The sequence below is a fragment of the Thalassophryne amazonica genome, chromosome 2 (assembly GCF_902500255.1).
Source record: "Thalassophryne amazonica chromosome 2, fThaAma1.1, whole genome shotgun sequence".
NCBI lineage: Eukaryota > Metazoa > Chordata > Actinopteri > Batrachoidiformes > Batrachoididae > Thalassophryne > Thalassophryne amazonica.
Window position 1 is genome coordinate 5855010 of NC_047104.1, and position 27060 is coordinate 5882069.

Below are 27060 nucleotides of genomic sequence, written 5' to 3' on the forward strand. Positions count from 1 at the left end.
GCGGCATGGTGGTTCATCCCTCCCCTCCTCTTTCCATGAAAAAAACTCCTGTAACAGTGGAATGTGCCGAAAAAGTGCTGATGTCCACACCTTCTGCCTTTTTTTTGTGAAAGTCAGATGACGTCCCGGATCAACAAAGCCTTCACATTGGAAATGATCTGGTTGTTTGAGCGCAGTTTCAGCCTGTCAATCGGCGCTCGGAGTTCGCCACGCTCTCAGACGCTGTGGGCGGTCTTTAAACCGGCTGGAGCACTCCTTAATCTGTGTAATCCCCATAAAATCGTCGCTGAAAGTCATATGAATTTTCCGAATGGTGTCCACCTGGAGGTCTCTCACAGTTTCTGGAAAAATGGAAAAAAAATTTGATGCAGCAAAGCTCCAAATCGTTCAGACATTTATTCGCAATAAAAATCCGACGAGAGGGGTGGACCACTGCTCACACAAACCCTGCTCACAGGCGAATGACGCAACCGACAGGTGTGAAAAAACTCACGTATGCGCACGAAGGTTCAAGCTTGTCTGATGCAATCACACGTGATTCAAATCCATATGGTTTTTGCAAAAAATAAAAAGGTCCCATACTTTTCTAACAGACCTCGTATCTTAGATCACACCTGGGAGTCAGAACCCTTTTTAAAGTTGGGGGAGCAATATTGAGTTGGGGGGTCTGGGGGACCAAATTGCACCATTTTTCTAGAAAAATGGTGCAATTTGGTGCATTCCCGTCTGTTAAAATGCACAGGATCTGTGAATCACTGTTTCGATTGGTTCAAGGTTCAAAGCAAAGCCGCGATGCAGAAACGGTTGATTTATATGGAAGAAACGAAATATCTGCGGTAAAACAAAGTTAGTTGTCAACTAATTTAGTCATCAATTAGTTGTTAAATATTTTAATAATCGATTAGTTGTTTCAGCACTACTAAACACCTCCTCTTTCTGTCAGATCCCGTTTGAGATGTGTGTGTGTGTGGCATCGTGCAGGCCTGGACTAAACCATTGTACAACTGTACAGGGGTGGAAGGGCCCTCAGAGATCTTTCAATATTATTGTTAGAGCAGAATTATGTTTCGCAGCATTCATACATTCATTCTAATTATATTCTTTTAAACATGAATTGTATGGACATTAATAAAATGCAACACAAAAATGTATTTAATGCCATTTTTGTGCCCCCCCCCCCCCATGCTCTGGGTCCTGGGTACATGTGTGAGGTGGATTGAGGCAACTTTTGTTGTGATTTGACGTGTTATAAATTGAATAAATTGAAACTGAATGGCACAAGAGCAAGGACACAGTCTCCGGGACTAAACTCACAACTCAGCATGTCTGTCATATATCTGCTTCATTTTCTTCTGGGACAATTCCAATTTTTCCCTATGGCCATCTCACCAGCTCTGTACAACTTCAGCCTACCGTATTTTCCGGACTATAAGCCGTTACTTTTTTCCCACACTTTGAAACATGTGGCTTATATTGAGGTGAGGCTTTTCTGTGGTTTTTTCTTCACCAGCCAGGGGGCGCTTTAGCAGAAAGTAAAAAAAAACAAGAGGTGGGAAGTCAAAGTTGGAAATCAAAGAAGAAAGCGCTAATTTTCATTTAGCACATGCAAGCAGCAGGCACGACGAAGGTTTTTTTTTTCAAACCCACACTCCCTCATCATGGAAACCACATGAAGAAGTTCATATGATGCCGCATTTAAGCTGAAGGCCATCGATCTGGCAGTAAAGGAAAGAAATAGAGCTGCTGCACGTAAGCTTGGCGTGAATGAATTCATGGTTCGGCGCTGGAGACGGTAGCGGGAAGAACTCATTCAATGCCAAAAGACTAGAAAGGCTTTCAGAGGACATAAAAGCAGGTGGCCTGAACTTGAAAATGTTCTTGAGGACTGGGCTAACACTCAGAGAGCAGGTGGCCGAGGTGTATCCACTGTGCAAATCCGGCTGAAAGCCAAATCAATCGCCCGCGAAATGAATATTGATGATTTTAACGGAGAACCGTCCTGGTGTTTCAGATTCATGAGAAGAAAGAGCCTGTCCATCAGGGCGCGGACAACTCTCTGTCAGCAACTCCCCCCGGACTACCAGGAAAAAGTTGCAAATTTCCGACAGTTTGTTGAAGCAAAGATCGCGGAAAACGCCATAGGACCAGACAACATTAGAAATATGGATGAAGTGCCATTGACATTTGATCTGCCTCTGACCAGGACTGTAAACAAGACAGGTGCATCATCCATTATGGTGAAAACCACCGGACACGAGAGGAAATATTTCACCTGTCTCCTGGGCTGCACCGCATCTGGAAAGAAGCTTCCCCCAATGGTAATTTTTAAGTGCAAAACTCTGCCGAAAGACCAACTCCCGAAGGACATTGTGGTTAAAGTCAACCAGAAAGGATGGATGCTAGAAAGTCTAATGAAGGACTGGTTAACGGAGTGCTACGGAAAGCGCCCAGGAGGATTTTTTCACTGGAAAAAAGCGCTGCTTGTTTTGGACAGTATGAGGGCCCACATCACCGATTCAGTGAAAGCAGTCATCAAGAGAACCAACTCGATTCCTGCTGTGATTCCTGGAGGTACAACAAAGTTTTTGCAACCCCTGGACATCAGTGTGAATCGAGCATTTAAAGCAGCACTCCGTGGTGAACGGGAGGCTTGGATGACTTGCGGCGATAAATCCTTCACAAAAACTGGCCGCATGCGAAGGGCATCATTTTCTGATGTCTGTCAGTGGATCCTAACAGCGTGGAGCAGCGTGAAGGAATCTACCATCACCAATGGGTTCCGAAAGGCTGGACTGCTGCGTGAAGATGGCACCACAGCTTCAGAGCCAGCTTCACCCCGGGATGACAGTGACGCGGAGAGCAACACTGACATCGACACAGAAAAGGTGTGACGAAGCTCTTCTGAGGCTGTTCAACTCCGACACTGAAGAAGATGACTTCAGTGGTTTCAGTGCGGAGGAGGACGATGAATAAACCAATCAGTCATTTTTCTGTTTTGTTTGATCAGCACTTTTATGCTACAATCACCGTTTGGACAGTAATCAGTTCAGTTATGTTCAGTTAAACTACGTAATCAGTTCAGTAGATATCAGCGGCTTTTAGCCCGGTGCGGCTTATATATGTACATTTCCATTTTTTTTAAAAAACTATGTGGGTGCGGCTTATACTGAGGTGCGCTCTATAGTCCGGAAAATACGGTAAATCCATTCAGATAGTCAAGAATATTCTGGGGTGGTTCATCAGGTAAACAACCATCCTGTAACATTGCAAGTGGCCATCGGACTGTGACCAAACACTAAATCATTTGGGCTAAATCCTGTGCTTTCCTGCACGACCTCACTCCTCCCAACCTGCTGACAACTCCGTACAATATGCACGAAGCGAAACCTTTCAAGTGTGATGAAAACATTCCAAAGCTCCTCAGCTCTGGGCATGGAACACAGTAGATTTGTCATCTTTAAGCTGTTTCAGGACTTGAGCAAATTAGAACCCTGATCCAACTGGATAATTTTTGGAATACCAAATGTTGAAATAAATTGAGTCAATGCTTTTACAACTGATTTTGACGTTATCGTGTGAAGTGGAAACGCTGCAGGATATCTAGTTGTTTGGCACATTACAATCAATAGGTAACTATGACCTGATTTAGAGCGCGGCAAAGGTCCAACATAATCAATAATTAGATGCTCAAAAGACCTTCCTATAAATGGGATTGGCCACAAAGGTGCTGGGTTCACAATCTGGTCTGGCTTACTGGTGAGCTGACAAGTTCAACAAGTCCTAATAAACTGAGCTACACTTTTTTTAAGATGCAGCCAGAAATAATGACAGAGGACGTGATCATAAGTTTTATGAACCCCCAAATGATCTGCCACGCCACCGTGCACGTTCTACAAAACTTTATCTCACAGCGAAGTTGCCACAACAATTTGGAAAACTGGATTCCCCAGACCCTGGTCGCTCTATGGAACCCACTTCCTAACAAGAATTCCATCAAACAGGAAATAACAGAGAGCACCATCTGTCACCACTGACTCAGGCACAACTGTTATGTGGGCCGCTGAAGAGGAGGTACTGCTGGCCCACCACCAGATGGCGCCCTACCACACTGGCACTTTTTGGCCCTTAGAAGGCGCCCGGGCCGGTTGGCCTCTCTGACTTCACCAGGTGCGCTCATTGGCTGTCAGCTGATTGTTATCATTCATCACCACCATCCATAAAAGCCTGGGAGAGACACCATAACTCTGCCGAGTTATCAGCTTACCACACAGGTAAACCTACTCAGCCGTTTTGTGCCGTACACACATCCATTGTTACTAAAGTCTTTGCAGTTGTGACTTATACTTGCAGCTTGTAGCCGAGTTTGTGGGAAGTTTGGAGGAGTTGGCGTCTCCACTCCTCACTTCTGACTTACTGAGTATAACCATTGACACTGCACGTTCTCCAGTTTTCCTCTGCACTGTGGGAGTATCTGGATTTATTCCTTCAGGAGGATTTCTGTGATTTGCTGACTGTTTGCTGGGTGTACACACACCCACCTTAACCTGTTTTTGCTCCTGCCAGCAGTACGGGTCCGACAGCCTCGAGCGGTGGCCACCTGGGGGTACCAGGACTTGGCGGCTCTGGTGTACTGCAGGCCTCCAGCTGGCGGTGGGACTTCATGGGTTCCGGCTCTTCTCTGGCTAGGCATCTCCTACCCTCCGTCCTGCCCACGTGTCACCATTTTGTTATTAATTGGACTCAGCATATTCATAATCTGTTTGCACTTTTGCATAATAAATTGTTATTTATTGGAATTCCTATTGACCGCTCATTTACACCCCCTAACGTGGGTCCGTGCATTCACTTTCCCAACAACAACTCCACCAAACAAATCAGACAAAGTTATATCAGCGTTTTGCTCAACTACTAACACGTCTTTAGAGACTGACAACTGTTCTATATGAAGTTTGTCTGGCAGCTGAAGATCTTCCTGCTTAAGTTCACTCTCTCTAACTCCAGAAGCAGCACGGGTCACAACACCAACTGGAAACACATCAGAAGGGACACTGCTGCAGTCTGCAGACAGACCTGCAGGACCACCAAAGACTTTTTCAGAAAGATATTAGGTTCACTATCTGCTCACACTTTACTCCCCACAAGATCATTTCCTAAGATCATGTGTACCCCCTCTACTGTCCACCGGGGTCGCACACCCAGAGCTACATCACCTTTCACCAGGCCACAATCCAAAGTCACTTTGTGTAAAGGAGAAGAAAATGGAACTAAACCCATCCCTTGTCCCATACCACAAGCACGTGTGTCAGAAAGTTTAGAAAATGACAACACAGACTCCAAAATAAGAGAATCTAATGCTCCCGTATCTCTCAAAATTCTGACTGGAACCTGCTCGCCATCGCCAACTAAACACACCACACCATCAGAAATGAAAGCTGAAAAATCAGGAGGAGATTGAGAATCAACCTCAACTTGTACAAACTCACCCTGAATTTCAGAAACTGTCGTGGGCGCTGCCGTTACAGTAGGTCTAACTTTCTCTGACTAAAGGACACGCCCTCTTCCAATGACCCTCAACAAAACAGTAACGGCAGGTATTACTCTTAACACGTCCTTTAGACCCTCAATGACCAAATTCCTGCTGGGGCTTGTGATTGGAAGCTCCAGACAAAGACAAATGACCCCGTTTATAGTCAGATTCATCACGACTGCCAGTGTTTTCCTCAAAGTAACTTTTGTGTGTTGGCACACACTCATCTGCAAGAGCTGTTGCTTCAGACGGAGATGTAACCCCGCGCTCAGTAATATACCACCGCTTCAGGCACTGAATTTTTAAACTGCTCTAACACAATTAAGTCACAAAGACCCTCTGAAGCTGTAGACCAACGCGTAAACACAGATGTTAAATCACAAACAAACTCTGAATAAGTCTGTGAATTAAGCTTTTTCTTGAACCGGAAACAGTGGCAATACGCCTCAGGCACGAGCTCACACACTTTCAGTACTGTGGACTGAACTGTAGCAAACACTTTACCCTCAGCGCTGAAAGAGCTTCACGTGTTCTACCCATGAGAACACACTGCAACAACGTTGTTCTATCCAAATCCAACCAACCTCTTGAATCTGCAATTCGTTCAAACAGACTAAAATAAGTATCAACATCTGACTCCTCAAATTTAGGTAACGAACAAAGATTCTGAGAAACAACAAATTGTGGTGTGGGATCTGCTCCCGGTCTATCAGCACATTTCAACCATTCTAGCTCTCTAACTCCATCTATAACAGCTCCCCCTGCTGTTCAAACATCAGTGCAGTTGGACTACAGCAGTCGTGGGCAATCATGTGCCATGAAGGGCCGAGACACTGCAGGTTTTCCTTGCTACCAATCATCTCAGCAGGTGATTTCATTGATCATCAGGTGTTTATGTTCAGGGGAGAAGCTCATCATCAACCCAGTTGCTGAGGTGATTGGTTGCAAGGAAAACCTACAGTGTCTTCTTGGCCCTCGTTGCCCACCCCTGGACTAGACCGACCGCTAGCTCCCTGACCACCAAGAGCTCCAGCATCCACAAGCCCTTGTTTTAAACCAACCTTAACAGTCTCTTTTAGCTTCGTATCAAGTATGTCAGTGTCGTAGTGCTCAGCTATTTCCATTAACTGCTTCTCAGTACAAAGCTCTAAAGCTAAATCTGAAGGAGAACCAACAAAACTCTGCAAGATTGACATTTTAACAACCACGTACAAAAAAGTAGCTCACCTGCTGCTAATCTGGGTTTCGGACAGGAGACACTCCCCACTATTCTCAAAAACAGCTAACTGCTCCCTAGTCTTGGTGCAGTCACATAATGGGGTGGGGGGTGGGGTGGTGTTAGGCACACAAAACCAGTGGAGTGAAAAAGCACGCAAAACGTGTCCACCTTCAACAGCCACGGAGGTGCGTCCGAGTCGATGTTGGGGAAAAGCGACGGGGAAGCTCCACCCACAATCACTGCCTCCTAAAACAAAAACACCACGAGTCTCATATAGAAACTTGCTGATGAGCCTCAAAAGGGGACGAGTCCCACCTGGACACAAACTCAGGAAAAGGCGAGTCAAACAAAATGAGCAAAAAGCTAAACAAAAAAAGGAACAAATACTCTACTGCTGCTCACTGAAAACAACGGCCTATAACCAAACATCCCCTCAAAACAAAATTAGCAAACTCAACCAAACTTATCAACTAAACCAAAGAGACAACTTAAATTTAACAAGCCAATTAGGACGAGCCCCCATTTGTCACAGGTCGGCTCATAGCCCACAACAAAAACGAGGGGAGACAAGGTTTAGGCCAATCAAAAAGGATTTTATTGAAAATAATAATTTTAAACAAAAATAAGAACAATGAGGTGTGAAGTGTCACGTGTATGCAATCCATGGATGTATGGACATGTACGAGGGCTGTCAATAAAGTAACGGTCCTTTTTATTTTTTCAAAAACTATATGGATTTCATTCATATGTTTTTACGTCAGACATGCTTGAACCCTCGTGCGCATGCGTGAGTTTTTCCACGCCTGTCGGTGATGTCATTCGCCTGTGAGCACTCCTTGTGGGAGGAGTCGTCCAGCCCCTCGTCGGAATTCCTTTGTCTGAGAAGTTGCTGAGAGACTGGCGCTTTGTTTGATCAAAATTTTTTCTAAACCTGTGAGACACATCGAAGTGGACACGGTTCGAAAAATTAAGCTGGTTTTCGGTGAAAATTTTAACGGCTGATGAGAGAGTTTGAGGTGATACTGTCGCTTTAAGGACTTCCCACGGTGCGAGACGTCGTGCAGCGCTCCCAGGCGCCGTCGTCAGCCTGTTTCAAGCTGAAAACCTCCACATTTCAGGGCAAAGGCTCTCCAGGAACAGGGTTGGTGACCCCTGCTGGACTTTACCAGTAGAGGCTTGCCTCTACTGGTGGTTGGCTCTCACTGCAGTATTGTATCACTTCCTGTTCCGGAGCACAGCGGTGTTTTGCTGTATCTGTTAGCTGTTTAATCTGCGCAGTTAGATTGATCTAGTTAACTAGATAACGATTTGTTTCACAGTGTAATCTTCACGTGCCTTAACTAAAGCACTCCCTCTGCAGAATCACCTCTAAATTATTTACACATTATTCACTTTGTGTGTTTTTACGAATCCGCTAGCTTAGCGCAGCTAATAGCTCTTAGCCGATTTAGCATGGCGGCTTCTCCTGTCTCTCCTGCACTTTTCTGCTCTGGGTGTGAAATGTTTAGTTATTCCTCGGCCTCCTTTAGCAGTAATGGTACTTGTAATAAGTGTAGCTTATTCGTAGCTTTGGAGGCCAGGCTGGGCGAATTGGAGACTCGGCTCCGCACCGTGGAAAATTCTACAGCTAGCCAGGCCCCTGTAGTCGGTGCGGACCAAGGTAGCTTAGCCGCCGTTAGTTCCCTTCCAGCAGATCCCGAGCAGCCGGGAAAGCAGGCCGACTGGGTGACTGTGAGGAAGAAGCGTAGTTCTAAACAGAAGCCCCGTGTATACCGCCAACCCGTTCACATTTCTAACCGTTTTTCCCCACTCGACGACACACCCGCCGAGGATCAAACTCTGGTTATTGGCGACTCTGTTTTGAGAAATGTGAAGTTAGCGACACCAGCAACCATAGTCAATTGTCTTCCGGGGGCCAGAGCAGGCGACATTGAAGGAAATTTGAAACTGCTGGCTAAGGCTAAGCGTAAATTTGGTAAGATTGTAATTCACGTCGGCAGTAATGACACCCGGTTACGCCAATCGGAGGTCACTAAAATTAACATTGAATCGGTGTGTAACTTTGCAAAAACAATGTCGGACTCTGTAGTTTTCTCTGAGCCCCTCCCCAATCGGACCGGGAGTGACATGTTTAGCCGCATGTTCTTGAATTGCTGGCTGTCTGAGTGGTGTCCAAAAAATGAGGTGGGCTTCATAGATAATTGGCAAAGCTTCTGGGGAAAACCTGGTCTTGTTAGGAGAGACGGCATCCATCCCACTTTGGATGGAGCAGCTCTCATTTCTAGAAATCTGGCCAATTTTCTTAAATCCTCCAAACCGTGACTATCCAGGGTTGGGACCAGGAAGCAGAGTTGTAGTCTTACACACCTCTCTGCAGCTTCTCTCCCCCTGCCATCCCCTCATTACCCCATCCCCGTAGAGACGGTGCCTGCTCCCAGACCACCAACAACCAGTAAAAATCTATTTAAGCATAAAAATTCAAAAAGAAAAAATAATATAGCACCTTCAACTGCACCACAGACTAAAACAGTTAAATGTGGTCTATTAAACATTAGATCTCTCTCTTCTAAGTCCCTGTTAGTAAATGATATAATAATTGATCAACATATTGATTTATTCTGCCTTACAGAAACCTGGTTACAGCAGGATGAATATGTTAGTTTAAATGAGTCAACTCCACCGAGTCACACTAACTGCCAGAATGCTCGTAGCACGGGCCGAGGCGGAGGATTAGCAGCAATCTTCCATTCCAGCTTATTAATTAATCAAAAACCCAGACAGAGCTTTAATTCATTTGAAAGCTTGTCTCTTAGTCTTGTCCATCCAAATTGGAAGTCCCAAAAACCAGTTTTATTTGTTATTATCTATCGTCCACCTGGTCATTACTGTGAGTTTCTCTGTGAATTTTCAGACCTTTTGTCTGACTTAGTGCTTAGCTCAGATAAGATAATTATAGTGGGCGATTTTAACATCCACACAGATGCTGAGAATGACAGCCTCAACACTGCATTTAATCTATTATTAGACTCAATTGGCTTTGCTCAAAATGTAAATGAGTCCACCCACCACTTTAATCATATCTTAGATCTTGTTCTGACTTATGGTATGGAAATTGAAGACTTAACAGTATTCCCTGAAAACTCCCTTCTGTCTGATAATTTCTTAATAACATTTACATTTACTCTGATGGACTACCCAGCAGTGGGGAATAAGTTTCATTACACTAGAAGTCTTTCAGAAAGCGCTGTAACTAGGTTTAAGGATATGATTCCTTCTTTATGTTCTCTAATGCCATATACCAACACAGCGCAGAGTAGCTACCTAAACTCTGTAAGTGAGATAGAGTATCTCGTCAATAGTTTTACATCCTCATTGAAGACAACTTTGGATGCTGTAGCTCCTCTGAAAAAGAGAGCTTTAAATCAGAAGTGCCTGACTCCGTGGTATAACTCACAAACTCGCAGCTTAAAGCAGATAACCCGTAAGTTGGAGAGGAAATGGCGTCTCACTAATTTAGAAGATCTTCACTTAGCCTGGAAAAAGAGTCTGTTGCTCTATAAAAAAGCCCTCCGTAAAGCTAGGACATCTTACTACTCATCACTAATTGAAGAAAATAAGAACAACCCCAGGTTTCTTTTCAGCACTGTAGTCAGGCTGACAAAGAGTCAGAGCTCTATTGAGCCGAGTATTCCTTTAACTTTAACTAGTAATGACTTCATGACTTTCTTTGCTAATAAAATTTTAACTATTAGAGAAAAAATTACTCATAACCATCCCAAAGACGTATCGTTCTCTTTGGCTGCTTTCAGTAATGCTGGTATTTGGTTAGACTCTTTCTCTCCGATTGTTCTGTCTGAGTTATTTTCATTAGTTACTTCCTCCAAACCATCAACATGTCTATTAGACCCCATTCCTAACAGGCTGCTCAAGGAAGCCCTACCATTAATTAATGCTTCGATCTTAAATATGATCAATCTATCTTTATTAGTTGGCTATGTACCACAGGCTTTTAAGGTGGCAGTAATTAAACCATTACTTAATAAGCCATCACTTGACCCAGCTATCTTAGCTAATTATAGGCCAATCTCCAACCTTCTTCTTATGGCCTCGGACAGTGGACTCATCTCTGTGCAGTTTAAGTCAGGTTTTAGAATTCATCATAGTACAGAAACAGCATTAGTGAAGGTTACAAATGATCTTCTTATGGCCTCAGACAGTGGACTCATCTCTGTGCTTGTTCTGTTAGACCTCAGTGCTGCTTTTGATACTGTTGACCATAAAATTTTATTACAGAGATTAGAGTATGCCATAGGTATTAAAGGCACTGCGCTGCGGTGGTTTGAATCATATTTATCTAATAGATTACAATTTGTTCATGTAAATGGGGAATCTTCTTCACAGACTAAGGTTAATTATGGAGTTCCACAAGGTTCTGTGCTAGGACCAATTTTATTCACTTTATACATGCTTCCCTTAGGCAGTATTATTAGACGGCATTGCTTAAATTTTCATTGTTACGCAGATGATACCCAGCTTTATCTGCCCATGAAGCCAGAGGACACACACCAAATAGCTAAACTGCAGGATTGTCTTACAGACATAAAGACATGGATGACCTCTAATTTCCTGCTTTTAAACTCAGATAAAACTGAAGTTATTGTACTTGGCCCCACAAATCTTAGAAACATGGTGTCTAACCAGATCCTTACTCTGGATGGCATTACCCTGACCTCTAGTAATACTGTGAGAAATCTTGGAGTCATTTTTGATCAGGATATGTCATTCAATTAAACAAATATGTAGGACTGCTTTTTTGCATTTGCGCAATATCTCTAAAATTAGAAAGGTCTTGTCTCAGAGTGATGCTGAAAAACTAATTCATGCATTTATTTCCTCTAGGCTGGACTATTGTAATTCATTATTATCAGGTTGTCCTAAAAGTTCCCTGAAAAGCCTTCAGTTAATTCAAAATGCTGCAGCTAGAGTACTGACAGGGACTAGAAGGAGAGAGCATATCTCACCCATATTGGCCTCTCTTCATTGGCTTCCTGTTAATTCTAGAATAGAATTTAAAATTCTTCTTCTTACTTATAAGGTTTTGAATAATCAGGTCCCATCTTATCTTAGGGACCTCATAGTACCATATCACCCCAATAGAGGGCTTCACTCTCAGACTGCAGGCTTACTTGTAGTTCCTAGGGTTTGTAAGAGTAGAATGGGAGGCAGAGCCTTCAGCTTTCAGGCTCCTCTCCTGTGGAACCAGCTCCCAATTCAGATCAGGGAGACAGACACCCTCTCTGCTTTTAAGATTAGCCTTAAAACTTTCCTTTTTGCTAAAGCTTATAGTTAGGGCTGGATCAGGTGACCCTGAGCCATCCCTTAGTTATGCTGCTATAGACTTAGACTGCTGGGGGGTTCTTTCTCTTTTTGCTCTGTATGCACCACTCTGCATTTAATCATTAGTGATTGATCTCTGCTCCCCTCCACAGCATGTCTTTTTCCTGGTTCTCTCCCTCAGCCCCAACCAGTCCCAGCAGAGAACTACCCCTCCCTGAGCCTGGTTCTGCTGGAGGTTTCTTCCTGTTAAAAGGGAGTTTTTCCTTCCCACTGTTGCCAAGTGCTTGCTCACAGGGGGTCGTTTTGACCGTTGGGGTTTTTCCGTAATTATTGTATGGCCTTGCCTTACAATATAAGGCACCTTGGGGCAACTGTTTGTTGTGATTTGGCGCTATATAAATAAAATTGATTTGATTTGATATATATTTTGTGTTCTCCTAGCACAGGTGTCACAAGACAGTAGTGAGACCAGCTTTTGTTGTACTGCTTAGAGACAGTGGCACTAACAAAAAGACAGGAGGTAGAGCTGGAGGTGGCAGAGCTGAAGATGTTGTGATTCTCTTTGGGAGTGACGAGAATGGACAAGATTAGGAATGAACATATCAGAGAGACCGAGAGTCAGAGAGGTGAGATTGAGATGGTTTGGACATGTGCAGAGGACGGATGTATGTAGGGAAACCAATGTTGAGGATGGAGCCACCAAGCAGTAGGAGAAGAGGGAGGCCAAAGAGGAGGCTTATGGATGTGCTGAGGGAGGACATGCAGGTCATTGGTGAGACAGAGGAAGATACAGAGGACAGGGTGAGATGGAAACCACTGATCTGCTGTAGCACCTCGTAACGGGAGCAGCAGAAAGAAGAAGAAGTAACATACCGAAATTCGGGGTGTGTTAGTGCAGCTTAAGGCTAGCGGCCGGCAATCACCTTTTATTTTCTCTGCTTTCTTGTCGATTTACTGCTGATAAAGGTTACCTTAGGTGTGGTTTTACCGGCCAACTGATTCTGCTCTTTTTATCTCTGTCTGAGGTGTGGATAGCATTGTATGGGATTGGCGTCAGTGGACAACAGGATGTGGAACTGATGGCAAGATGCCATGCTTGAAGCTGATGCAGCAGATGTTTTGATTTCCTGTTTCTTGTTTCTTCAGCTTTGTAAAACTTTGTGAAAACCTTGTAACTGTTAGAATGACCGAAGCACTGGGTCACCCCTCTGAGTCTGGTCTACTTGAGATTTCTTCCTCAGTATCATCAGAGGGAGTTTTTCCTTACCACTGTCTCCTGTGTGCTTGCTCTGGGGGTTGCTAAGGTTAGACCTGACTCGTGTGACACGCCTTGAGGCAGCTTTGTTCTGATTTGGCGCTATATGAATGAAATAAATTGAAATTTGTAACTCTACTACATTTATATAGCACTTTTCTATCTGCATCAGAACCTCAAAGTGCTTTACCCAATCATACAGACACACAGACACACCCCAAGGGCCCTTAGTGATTTTCCCGTCAGGCTGGGCTTTGAACCGAAGATCCTCTGGTCTGAAGCCCAACACTTAACCACCACCATTGTCGTGATTGTTGTCGTGGTTGCTGCTGTGGTTATTGTAGTAGCTGTTGTGATTGTTGTCATGGTTGTTGTGGTTCTTGTAATGATTGTTGTCACGGTTGTTGTGGTTCTTGTTGTGATTGTTGTGATTGTTGTCATGGATGTTGTGGTTCTTGTCATGATTGTTGTGATTGTTGTCATGGTTGTTGTGGTTCTTGTCGTGATTGTTGTCATGGTTGATGTGGTTCTTGTTGTGATTGTTGTGATTGTTGTCATGGTTGTTGTGATTGTTGTCATGGTTGTTGTGGTTCTTGTCATGATTGTTGTCATGGTTGTTCTGGTTCTTGTCATGATTGTTGTGATTGTTGTCATGGTTGTTCTGGTTCTTGTCATGGTTGTTGTGATTGTTGTCATGGTTGTTGTGGTTCTTGTCATGGTTGTTGTGGTTCTTGTCATGGTTGTTGTGGTTCTTGTCGTGATTGTTGTCATGGTTGTTGTGGTTCTTGTCATGGTTGTTGTGATTGTTGTCATGGTTGTTGTGATTGTTGTCATGGTTGTTGTGGTTCTTGTCGTGATTGTTGTGATTGTTGTCATGGTTGTTGTGGTTCTTGTCATGATTGTTGTTATTGTTGTCATGGTTGTTGTGATTGTTGTTATTGTTGTCATGGTTGTTGTGATTGTTGTCATGGTTGTTGTGGTTCTTGTCATGGTTGTTGTGGTTCTTGTCATGATTGTTGTGATTGTTGTCATGGTTGTTGTCATGGTTGTTGTTCTTGTCGTGATTGTTATGATTGTTGTCATGGTTGTTGTGGTTCTTGTCATGATTGTTGTGATTGTTGTCATGGTTGTTGTGGTTCTTGTCATGATTGTTATGGTTGTTGTGATTGTTGTCATGGTTGTTGTGGTTCTTGTTGTGATTATTGTGATTGTTGTCATGGTTGTTGTGATTGTTGTCATGGTTGTTGTGGTTCTTGTCATCATTGTTGTGATTGTTGTCATGGTTGTTGTGGTTCTTGTCGTGATTGTTGTGATTGTTGTCATGGTTGTTGTGGTTCTTGTCATGATTGTTGTGATTGTTGTCATGGTTGTTGTGATTGTTGTCATGGTTGTTGTGGTTCTTGTCGTGATTGTTGTGATTGTTGTCATGGTTGCTGCTGTGGTTCTTGTCATAGATGTTGTGATTGTTGTCATGGTTGTTGTGATTGTTGTCATGGTTGTTGTGGTTCTTGTCGTGATTGTTGTCATGGTTGTTGTGGTTCTTGTCATGATTGTTGTGATTGTTGTCATGGTTGTTGTGGTTCTTGTCATGATTGTTGTGATTGTTGTCATGGTTGTTGTGGTTCTTGTCATGATTGTTGTGATTGTTGTCATGGTTGTTGTGGTTCTTGTCATGATTGTTGTGATTGTTGTCATGGTTGTGATTGTTGTCATGGTTGTTGTGGTTCTTGTTGTGATTGTTGTCATGGTTGTTGTGGTTCTTGTCGTGATTGTTGTCATGGTTGTTGTGATTGTTGTCATGGTTGTTGTCATGGTTCTTGTGGTTCTTGTCATGATTGTTGTGAATGTTATCATGGTACTTGTGATTGTTGTCATGGTTGCTGTGGTTCTTGTCGTGATTGTTGTGATTGTTGTCATGGTTGTTGTGATTGTTGTCATGGTTGTTGTGATTGTTGTTGTGATTGTTGTCATGGTTGTTGTGGTTCTTGTCATGATTGTGATTGTTGTCATGGTTGTTGTGGTTCTTGTCATGATTGTGTGATTGTTGTCATGGTTGTTGTGATTGTTGTCATGGTTGTTGTGGTTCTTGTGGTGATTGTTGTCATGGTTGTTGTGGTTCTTGTCATGATTGTTGTGATTGTTGTCATGGTTGTTGTGATTGTTGTCATGGTTGTTGTGGTTCTTGTCATGGTTGTTGTGATTGTTGTCATGGTTGTTGTGGTTCTTGTCATGATTGTTGTGATTGTTGTCATGGTTGTTGTGATTGTTGTCATGGTTGTTGTGGTTCTTGTCGTGATTGTTGTGATTGTTGTCATGGTTGTTGTGGTTCTTGTGATTGTTGTGATTGTTGTCATGGTTGCTGCTGTGGTTCTTGTCATGATTGTTGTGATTGTTGTCATGGTTGTTGTGATTGTTGTCATGGTTGTTGTGATTCTTGTCGTGATTGTTGTGATTGTTGTCATGGTTGCTGCTGTGGTTCTTGTCATAGATGTTGTGATTGTTGTCATGGGTGTTGTGATTGTTGTCATGGTTGTTGTGGTTCTTGTCGTGATTGTTGTGATTGTTGTCATGGTTGTTGTGGTTCTTGTCATGATTGTTGTGATTGTTGTCATGGTTGCTGTGATTGTTGTCATGGTTGTTGTGATTGTTGTCATGGTTGTTGTGGTTCTTGTTGTGATTGTTGTCATGGTTGTTGTGGTTCTTGTGATTGTCGTGATTGTTGTCATGGTTGTTGTGATTGTTGTCATGGTTGTTGTGGTTCTTGTCGTGATTGTTGTGATTGTTGTCATGGTTGTTGTGGTTCTTGTTGTGATTGTTGTCATGGTTGTTGTGGTTCTTGTCGTGATTGTTGTCATGGTTGTTGTGATTGTTGTTGTGATTGTTGTCATGGTTGTCATGGTTGTTGTGGTTCTTGTCATGATTGTGTGATTGTTGTCATGGTTGTTGTGATTGTTGTCATGGTTGTTGTGGTTCTTGTTGTGATTGTTGTCATGGTTGTTGTGGTTCTTGTCATGATTGTTGTCATGATTGTTGTGGTTCTTGTGATTGTTGTGATTGTTGTCATGGTTGCTGCTGTGGTTCTTGTCATAGATGTTGTGATTGTTGTCATGGTTGTTGTGGTTCTTGTCGTGATTGTTGTGATTGTTGTCATGGTTGCTGCGGTGGTTCTTGTCATAGATGTTGTGATTGTTGTCATGGTTGTTGTGGTTCTTGTCGTGATTGCTGTGATTGTTGTCATGGTTGTTGTGGTTCTTGTCATGATTGTTGTGATTGTTGTCATGGTTGTTGTGATTGTTGTCATGTTTGTTGTGGTTCTTGTCGTGATTGTTGTGATTGTTGTCATGGTTGTTGTGGTTCTTGTCGTGATTGTTGTGATTGTTGTCATGGTTGTTGTGGTGCTTGTCGTGATTGTTGTGATTGTTGTCATGGTTGTTGTGAATGTTGTCATGTTTGTTGTGGTTCTTGTCGTGATTGTTGTGATTGTTGTCATGGTTGTTGTGGTTCTTGTCATGATTGTTGTGATTGTTGTCATGGTTGTTGTGATTGTTGTCATGTTTGTTGTGGTGCTTGTCGTGATTGTGATTGTTGTCATGGTTGTTGTGGTGCTTGTCGTGATTGTTGTGATTGTTGTCATGGTTGTTGTGGTGCTTGTCGTGATTGTTGTGATTGTTGTCATGGTTGTTGTGGTTCTTGTCGTGATTGTTGTGATTGCTGTCATGGTTGCTGCTGTGGTTCTTGTCATAGATGTTGTTGCAGTTGTTGTCGTGGTTGTAGTGTGTCAGCGGCTGTGTGAAGCAGCATTCTATCTTTAGTGCGGCTCTGTCCGTTCACACAGGAGGATGGTGCAGCGTCGGTTTACTGACTGCGATGAACTTTAAATAGTTGTGATTTAAATACTCGTCCCTGTTATTTTTGCTCGTCACGTCCATATCAGACGTGTGAAGGCGTCGGTCTTATCGTGCAAACTGCCTCCTGTACATTATGCACCACACTATTAATAGACGGTGACAGCCAGCGGGGGGATATTTTAGTGACAAGCTTGAATTACAACGTGAGTTAGTGTCAGACTCACAAACACAACAATAAGACAGTAAATAAGTAAGCAGAAGGGCACTCGTGAGAACATGCAACGGCTCTGAAGAGCCTCATCTGACAGCGTCAAGTCTTTTAAATTATTTCTCAATCAAAAAATAATTTGAAAACAACATTGCTGCTGATTAACCAACCAGTCAGTTGAATAATAGTTTCAGCTCTTCCACAGTAACCTTTATGACATCAGGCATTCACTAAATTATGTGAAATACTCAAATGAAGTACAAATGTAGGTTATCTGGACTGTGATTTTTCAGTAGTTAACTGGACTGATGATGAAGATGAGAACCAACAAAACATTCATGTCTGTACCTTCCTAGTTCTTCACCAATGTCATAGAAATCCTCCACATTCTGTTGTTTGAATAAATCCATGGCTGCTGTTCACATTCTCTTCTCACCGTGTCCTTTTCCTCCCACCTGCAGTTAAAGAACACACACTAATTAATGATTTGCTGTCTTATAAGTACATTCAGAGCAGGTAGCTGAGTGGATAAGGAGTTGAAGCGGGTTTGTATCCTGCTCACGCTGCCTGTCTGTGCTCTTGGGCAAGACACTTAATCTGCATTGTCTCAGTCCACACAGCTGTCAATGGGCCCCGGCCTCAGCTGGGGAAGTAACCTGTGCCGGACTGGCGTCCCCTCTCAGGGGTGTCGCAGACTCTCAACCGCTTCATGCTGTGGAATCTGGACATAAGCACCAACAGGCCTCAGGGCCTATTTAGGACTTATAAATCCTGAATTTTACAAGTTATAAGGTTTGATTCAGGCAAAGATACAGATAGAAAATACAACATTTAAATGATGAAATAACGAAGATGTTTGTGCAGCTAACAGGGACCCCCCCCCCCCCCCCCCCCCCCACTGTTATGTTCTTTTTTATTAACGCAAACACCAAATTTCTAATGCATAGTCAAACCAGGTCTAAATCATGTATACCTTAGGTCACACCTGGGAGTCGAACCCTTTTTAAAGTTGGGGGAGCAATATTGAGTTGGGGGTCTGGGGGACCAAATTGCAAAATGCACAGGAATGCACCAAATTGCACCATTTTTTCTAGAAAATGGTGCAATTTGGTCCCCTAGACCCCCAACTCAATATAGCTCGCTTTCAAGCTCACCTCTCTTTTCAAATAATTTGGTTAGCAGCTGCTTTCCTTCATTTAGTTTTCTTTCCCTGTCCTTTTTTCTCTTCTTTTTTGAAATCCGGACTCTGATTTTTTTAGGAAAGACATATTTTATTTCAGCCTAAACACTGGGGCTGCAACTAACGATTATTTTACTAATCAGTTCATCGGTCGATTATTTTTTAATTAATTGTTTGTTTGTTTTTTACTTACATGGGACTTTGGCCATTATTTCTTTAAGTGAGTTATTATTAAAAGGCCTTTATCACGCAACATCAACGTTTGAACTTGTAACAAAGTTATTGTTGTGTGGGCCGCCAGAAGAGGAGGTACTGCTGGCCCACCACCAGAGGGCGCCCTGTCTGGAGTGCGGGCTCCAGGCACCAGAGGGCGCAGCCGCCTCACAGGAGCAGCCAGGGTGACAGCTGTCACGCATCACCTGCGACAGCTGTTACCAATCATCCGATCAGCAGGGATACATCAGCAGGACAACGTCTCCACCTCTTTGCCGACATATCGTTCTACCTGGAAGGTAACGTACTCAGCTGACTGTGTGACAGTAATCGTTTGTGACTTTTGTGAGTTGTTTAGCTGACTCCTTTTCCAACGAGAGGTGGAGGTAGTTTTCCTGCCGTGCGGATTGCTGGGTGCAAACGCGCCCACATTTAATTGTTTTTTGTTCCTCGCCAGCAGTACCAGGTCCGACACGCGGAGGCAGTGGCCACCTGGGAGTTCGGGACTTGGCGGCTCCAGTATTCCCGGGGTCTGGTGGCGGAGGAAATCGTGTGGTTCCGGTTCTGCTTTGGACAGACGTCTCCTATCTTCGAGCCTGCCCACACGACACCTTTTGTGATTTGGCTTTTTGTCTATTGTTGTAATCTGTTGTATTTGTTGTGCCCATTCACAACAGTAAAGTGTTGTTATTTGACCTCCTCCATTGTCCGTTCATTTGCGCCCCCTGTTGTGGGTCCGTGTACCTAAACTTTCCCAACAGGATATCTCAGCCAACGTCATGGACCCCGAGGGGCGTCAACCGGCTGTTGAACGGCCAATGGAAGAGCAGGGTGCACAGGCGTCTGCAGGAGGAATGGTCGGTGAGTTGCAGCGAATCCTCACCGCTTTTACGGCTCGGCTGGATCTGATGACCGAGCAGAACGTCCTCCTTAACCGCAGGGTGGAGGCTCTCGCCGCGCAGGTGGAGGTGCGCCCTCAGGGCGCTGCTGCGGCTCCCCCTCCTGTCGATCCTGTGCGCAACAGTGACGTTCCACAGGTCGGTCAACGACCCCTCCCACCTTCCCCTGAAGCATACATAAGCCCTCCGGAGCCGTACGGGGGTTGTGTGGAGACATGCGCGGACTTTCTTATGCAGTGTTCGCTCGTCTTCGCACAACGTCCCGTCATGTACGCGACTGATGCTAGTAAGATAGCTTATGTGATTAATCTGCTTCGTGGCAAGGCACGCGCTTGGGCTACAGCGCTCTGGGAGCAAAATTCACGGCTCCTTCTGACATATGATGGGTTTGTGAGGGAGTTCAGAACAGTGTTTGATCACCCAAATAGAGGAGAGACCGCTTCAGCCGTGCTGCTGTCAATGAGACAGGGGCGCCGGAGCGCAGCTGCTTATGCAGTCAACTTCCGCATCGCGGCTGCGAGGTCCGGCTGGAATAACACTGCCCTCCGCGCCGCCTTCGTAAACGGACTGTCGTTGGTCCTGAAGGAGCTCCTGGTGGCCAAGGATGAACCGTGGGATTTAGACGGGCTTATTGATCTCGTTATACGATTAGACAATCGGTTAGAAGAACGCCGTCGGGAACGAGACGAAGGGCGTGGCCGGGCACGCGCCGTCCCTCTCCCTTCTGGTTCCGACCAAGTTCCACCCTCCCCACGCTCCACGGCCTCTACGCTCCGTGTGGTGACAGCTCCCCCTGTTGACGAAGCTATGGACATGAGCAGGGCCACATTTAGGGCACCAGATAGACAGAGGAGGCTGGCCCGCGGAGCGTGCTTTGTTTGTGGCTCAATAGAGCATCAAGTAAGGGACTGCCCCGAGCGGTTAAAACACCAACGCCCGCCCCTAGACACTGGGTTAGGGGTGGGCCAAAACATTCACGTGGGACATACCCATATTGCCACACGACTCCCAGTGACAATCCTTTATGAGGATTTAACCCTGAAGGCCCCAGCACTGGTGGACACGTGCTCTGAAGGGAATCTGTTAGACAGCAGATGGGCCAGGGAGGTAGGGCTCCCTCTGGTGGCGCTTACCTCGCCTGTGCAGGTGCGGGCACTAGATGGCTCCCTACTCCCTCTAATCACACATAAGACACCACCAGTAACTCTGGTGGTGTCAGGAAATCACCGGAAGGAGATCGAGTTTTTTGTGACTCCTGCCACCTCCCGCATGATTCTAGGGTTCCCCTGGATGTTAAAACACAATCCCCGGATCGATTGGCCGTCCGGGGTAGTGGTTCAGTGGAGCGAGACCTGCCATCGGGTATGTTTAGGTTCCTCGGTTCCTCCCGGTTCCCAGGCTAAGGAGGAGGTCAGAGTCCCGCCCAATCTGGGGACGGTGCCGGTGGAGTACCATGACCTTGTGGATGTGTTCAGTAAGGATCTGGCGCTCACCCTTCCCCCCCACCGTCCGTACGATTGTGCCATTGATTTGGTTCCAGGCGTTGAGTTTCCGTCCAGCAGGCTGTACAACCTCTCACGACCTGAGTGTGAATCAATGGAGACCTACATCCGGGACTCTTTAGCCGCCGGGTTGATCCGGAATTCCACCTCCCCGATGGGTGCAGGTTTCTTTTTTGTGGGTAAAAAAGACGGCGGACTTCGTCCATGCATTGATTATAGGGGGCTGAACGAAATCACGGTTCGTAATCGATACCCGTTGCCCTTGTTGGATTCAGTGTTCACGCCCCTGCATGGAGCCCAAATATTCACGAAGCTAGATCTTAGAAATGCGTATCACCTGGTTCGGATCCGGAAGGGAGACGAGTGGAAGACGGCATTTAACACCCCCTTAGGTCACTTTGAGTACCTGGTCATGCCGTTCGGCCTCACAAACGCCCCCGCGACGTTCCAAGCATTGGTTAATGATGTCTTGCGGGATTTCCTGCACCGATTCGTCTTCGTATATCTAGACGATATACTCATCTTTTCTCCGGATCCTGAGACTCATGTCCGGCATGTACGTCAGGTCCTGCAGCGGTTGTTGGAGAACCGGCTGTTTGTGAAGGGCGAGAAGTGCGAGTTTCACCGCACTTCTTTGTCCTTCCTGGGGTTTATCATCTCCCCCAACTCCGTCGCTCCTGATGCGGCCAAGGTTGCGGCGGTGAGAGACTGGCCCCAACCCACTAGCCGTAGGAAGCTGCAACAGTTCCTCGGCTTTGCAAATTTCTACAGGAGGTTCATTAAGGGCTACAGTCAGGTAGTTAGCCCCCTGACAGCCCTGACCTCACCAAAAGTCCCCTTCACCTGGTCGGATCGTTGCGATGCCGCGTTCAAGGAGTTGAAACGACGCTTCTCGTCTGCACCTGTTCTGGTGCAGCCCGATCCTAGTCGCCAGTTAGTGGTTGAAGTGGACGCCTCGGACTCAGGGATAGGAGCTGTGCTTTCCCAGAGCGGGAGGACCGATAAGGTCCTTCACCCGTGTGCCTATTTTTCCCGCAGGTTGACCCCGGCCGAACGGAACTATGACGTCGGCAATCGAGAACTCCTTTCGGTGAAAGAGGCTCTTGAAGAGTGGAGACATCTGTTGGAGGGAACATCCGTGCCATTCACGGTTTTCACTGACCACCGGAACCTGGAGTATATCAGGACCGCCAAGCGGCTGAACCCCAGGCAAGCCCGCTGGTCACTGTTCTTCGGCCGTTTTGACTTCCGGATCACCTACCGTCCCGGGACCAAAAACCAGAGATCGGATGCCTTGTCCCGGGTACATGAAGATGAAGTCAAAGCGGAGTTGTCTGATCCACCGGAACCCATCATCCCGGAGTCCACTATCGTGGCCACCCTCACCTGGGACGTAGAGAGAACCGTCCGGGAGGCCCTGGCACGAAGCCCGGACCCCGGAACTGGGCCGAAGAACAAACTATACGTCCCACCAGAAGCTAGGGCTGCAGTCCTGGACTTCTGTCACGGCTCCAAGCTCTCCTGTCATCCAAGGGTGCGAAGAACCGTGGCAGTTGTCCGGCAGCGCTTCTGGTGGGCGTCCCTAGAGGCCGACGTCCGGGATTATATCCAGGCCTGCACCACCTGCGCCAGGGGCAAGGCTGACCATCGCAGGGCATCAGGACTACTCCAGCCGCTGCCTGTGCCTCATCGCCCCTGGTCCCACATCGGCCTGGATTTTGTCACGGGCCTCCCGCCGTCCCAGGGTAACACCACCATCCTCACGATAGTGGACCGATTCTCCAAGGCGGCCCACTTCGTGGCCCTCCCGAAGCTCCCAACAGCCCAGGAGACAGCGGACCTCCTGGTCCACCACGTCGTCCGGCTGCATGGGATTCCAACAGACATCGTCTCCGATCGCGGTCCCCAGTTCTCCTCGCAAGTCTGGAGGAGCTTCTGCCGGGAACTGGGGGCCACGGTGAGTCTCTCGTCCGGGTACCACCCTCAGACCAACGGGCAAGCAGAACGGGTAAACCAGGAGGTGGAACAGGCCTTGCGCTGCGTGACTGCCGTGCACCCGGCGGCCTGGAGTACCCATTTGGCCTGGATCGAGTATGCCCATAACAGCCAGGTGTCTTCAGCCACCGGCCTCTCCCCTTTTGAGGTGTGTCTGGGGTATCAGCCCCCGTTGTTTCCGGTGGTTGAGGGAGAGGTCGGTGTGCCCTCGATCCAGGCCCACCTACGGAAGTGCCGTCGGGTGTGGCGTGCCGCCCGTTCTGCTTTGCTAAAGGCCCGGACGAGGGCAAAAGCCCATGCAGACCGTCGGCGGACCCCGGCCCCTGCGTATCGGCCAGGGCAGGAGGTGTGGTTATCCACAAAGGACATTCCCCTCAAAGTGGACTCCCCCAAGCTACAGGACCGTTACATCGGCCCTTTCAAGATCCTTAAGGTCATCAGTCCAGCCGCAATGAGGCTTCAGCTTCCGACCTCACTGCGGATCCATCCTGTGTTTCATGTGTCCTGAATCAAACCGCATCACACCTCACCCCTCTGTACTCCGGGTCCGGCGCCGCCTCCTGCCCGGATCATCGATGGCGAGCCGGCTTGGACTGTACGCCGGCTCTTGGATGTCCGTAGGATGGGCCGGAGCTTCCAGTATTTGGTGGACTGGGAGGGGTACGGTCCCGAAGAACGCTCCTGGGTGAAGAGGAGCTTCATCCTGGACCCGGCCCTCCTGGCCGATTTCTACCGCCGCCACCCGGACAAGCCTGGTCGGGCGCCAGGAGGCGCCCGTTGAGGGGGGGGTCCTGTTGTGTGGGCCGCCAGAAGAGGAGGCACTGCTGGCCCACCACCAGAGGGCGCCCTGTCTGGAGTGCGGGCTCCAGGCACCAGAGGGCGCAGCCGCCTCACAGGAGCAGCCAGGGTGACAGCTGTCACGCATCACCTGCAACAGCTGTTACCAATCATCCGATCAGCAGGGGTACATCAGCAGGACGACGTCTCCACCTCTTTGCCGAGATATCGTTCTACCTGGAAGGTAACGTACTCAGCTGACTGTGTGACAGTAATCGTTTGTGACTTTTGTGAGTTGTTTAGCTGACTCCTTTTCCAACGAGAGGTGGAGGTAGATTTCCTCCTGTGCGGATTGCTGGGTGCAAACGCGCCCACATTTAATTGTTTTTTGTTCCTCGCCAGCAGTACCAGGTCCGACACGCGGAGGCAGTGGCCACCTGGGAGTTCGGGACTTGGCGGCTCCAGTATTCCCGGGGTCTGGTGGCGGAGGAAATCGTGTGGTTCCGGTTCTGCTTTGGACAGACGTCTCCTATCTTCGAGCCTGCCCACACGACACCTTTTGTGATTTGGCTTTTTGTCTATTGTTGTAATCTGTTGTATTTGTTGTGCCCATTCACAACAGTAAAGTGTTATTTGACCTCCTCCATTGTCCGTTCATTTGCGCCCCCTGTTGTGGGTCCGTGTACCTACACTTTCCCAACAGTTATGTTATATTCTCATCAAAAACATACCTGGAGTAGTGTTTTGTCTTATTTTGCACATACACTCTGCATTTAATCATTAGTGATTGATCTCTGCTCCCCTCCACAGCATGTCTTTTTCCTGGTTCTCTCCCTCAGCCCCAACCAGTCCCAGCAGAAGACTGCCCCTCCCTGAGCCTGGTTCTGCTGGAGGTTTCTTCCTGTTAAAAGGGAGTTTTTCCTTCCCACTGTTGCCAAGTGCTTGCTCACAGGGGGTCGTTTTGACCGTTGGGGTTTTTTCGTAATTATTGTATGGCCTTGCCTTACAATATAAGGCGCCTTGGGGCAACTGTTTGTTGTGATTTGGCGCTATATAAATAAAATTCATTTGATTTGATTTGATACATACATCACCGACACACCACAGAGAGATTTCTATCAGGTTTAGATGCCTACAGCAACTATCTCAACCACTGACAACATATTACAGCAAGAGTCCACAAAAGTATTTTAAAGGCCTGACTAAAGTGTAATATGTGATCTTTAAAAACATATTTTCATGAAAAAAGACACAAATGTGCAGTTTACTGCATTTTAATTTTTTCTTGTGTAAAAACACAGCCTAGATGTGGTTTGACCGAAACAAATTGTCATTAAACGTAATAAAACAGGGATGAAGTGGAGGATTCAGAGTCACTAGGTGTTCACAGGAAACAGTTATTTCTATATTTATTTATCAATCAATCAATCAATCAACTTTTTTCTTGTATAGCGCCAAATCACAACAAACAGTTGCCCCAAGGCGCTCCACATTGCAAGGCAAGGCCATACAATAATTATGAAACACAGTCTACGTCTAAAGCAACATAACCAAGGGATGGTCCAGGGTCACCCGATCCAGCCCTAACTATAAGCCTTAGCGAAAAGGAAAGTTTTAAGCCTAATCTTAAAAGTAGAGAGGGTATCTGTCTCCCTGATCTGAATTGGGAGCTGGTTCCACAGGAGAGGAGCCTGAAAGCTGAAGGCTCTGCCTCCCATTCTACTCTTACAAACCCTAGGAACTACAAGTAAGCCCGCAGTCTGAGAGCGAAGCGCTCTAATGGGGTAATATGGTACTACGAGGTCCCTAAGATAAGATGGGACCTGATTATTCAAAACCTTATAAGTAAGAAGAAGAATTTTAAATTCTATTCTAGCATTAACAGGAAGCCAATGAAGGGAGGCCAACACGGGTGAGATATGCTCTCTCCTGCTAGTCCCCGTCAGTACTCTAGCTGCAGCATTCTGAACCAACTGAAGGCTTTTTAGGGAACTTTTAGGACAACCTGATAATAATGAATTACAATAGTCCAGCCTAGAGGAAACAAATGCATGAATTAGTTTTTCAGCATCACTCTGAGACAAGACCTTTCTGATTTTAGAGATATTGCGTAAATGCAAAAAGGCAGTCCTACATATTTGTTTAATATGCGCTTTGAATGACATATCCTGATCAAAAATAACTCCAAGATTTCTCACAGTATTACTAGAGATCAGGGAAATGCCATCCAGAGTAACGATCTGGTTAGACACCATGCTTCTAAGATTTGTGGGGCCAAGTACAATAACTTCAGTTTTATCTGAGTTTAAAAGCAGGAAATTAGAGGTCATCCATGTCTTTATGTCTGTAAGACAATCCTGCAGTTTAGCTAATTGGTGCGTATCCTCTGGCTTCATGGATAGATAAAGCTGGGTATCATCTGCGTAACAATGAAAATTTAAGCAATACCGTCTAATAATACTGCCCAAGGGAAGCATGTATAAAGTGAATAAAATTGGTCCTAGCACAGAACCTTGTGGAACTCCATAATTAACTTTAGTCTGTGAAGAAGATTCCCCATTTACATGAACAAACTGTAATCTATTAGACAGATATGATTCAAACCACCGCAGCGCAATGCCTTTAATACCTATGACATGCTCTAATCTCTGTAATAAAATTTTATGGTCAACAGTATCAAAAGCAGCACTGAGGTCCAACAGAACAAGCACAGAGATAAGTCCACTGTCCGAAGCCATAAGAAGATCATTTGTAACCTTCACTAATGCTGTTTCTGTACTATGATGAATTCTAAAACCTGACTGAAACTCTTCAAATAGACCATTCCTCTGCAGGTGATCAGTTAGCTGTTTTACAACTACCCTCTCAAGAATCTTTGAGAGAAAAGGAAGGTTGGAGATTGGCCTATAATTAGCTAAGATAGCTGGGTCAAGTGATGGCTTTTTAAGTAATGGTTTAATTACTGCCACCTTAAAGGCCTGTGGTACATAACCAACTAACAAAGATAGATTGATCATATTTAAGATTGAAGCATTAAATAATGGTAGGACTTCCTTGAGCAGCCTGGCAGGAATGGGGTCTAATAAGCATGTTGATGGTT

The 27060-nt window shown here is 45.9% G+C and overlaps 1 protein-coding gene across 2 annotated transcripts in view; it reads right to left on the bottom strand.

Moving 5' to 3' along the window:
- The window catches only part of dapk2a (death-associated protein kinase 2a), a 57672-nt gene that overhangs the window by 20054 nt on the left and 10558 nt on the right, over positions 1-27060 (bottom strand). For both annotated transcript variants that reach the window (XM_034183270.1, XM_034183261.1), the window contains exon 2: positions 17743-17849. In XM_034183270.1, the coding sequence (XP_034039161.1) occupies positions 17743-17804 (62 nt within the window). In that variant the 5' untranslated portion in view covers positions 17805-17849. The remainder of the gene's footprint in view (positions 1-17742; positions 17850-27060) is intronic.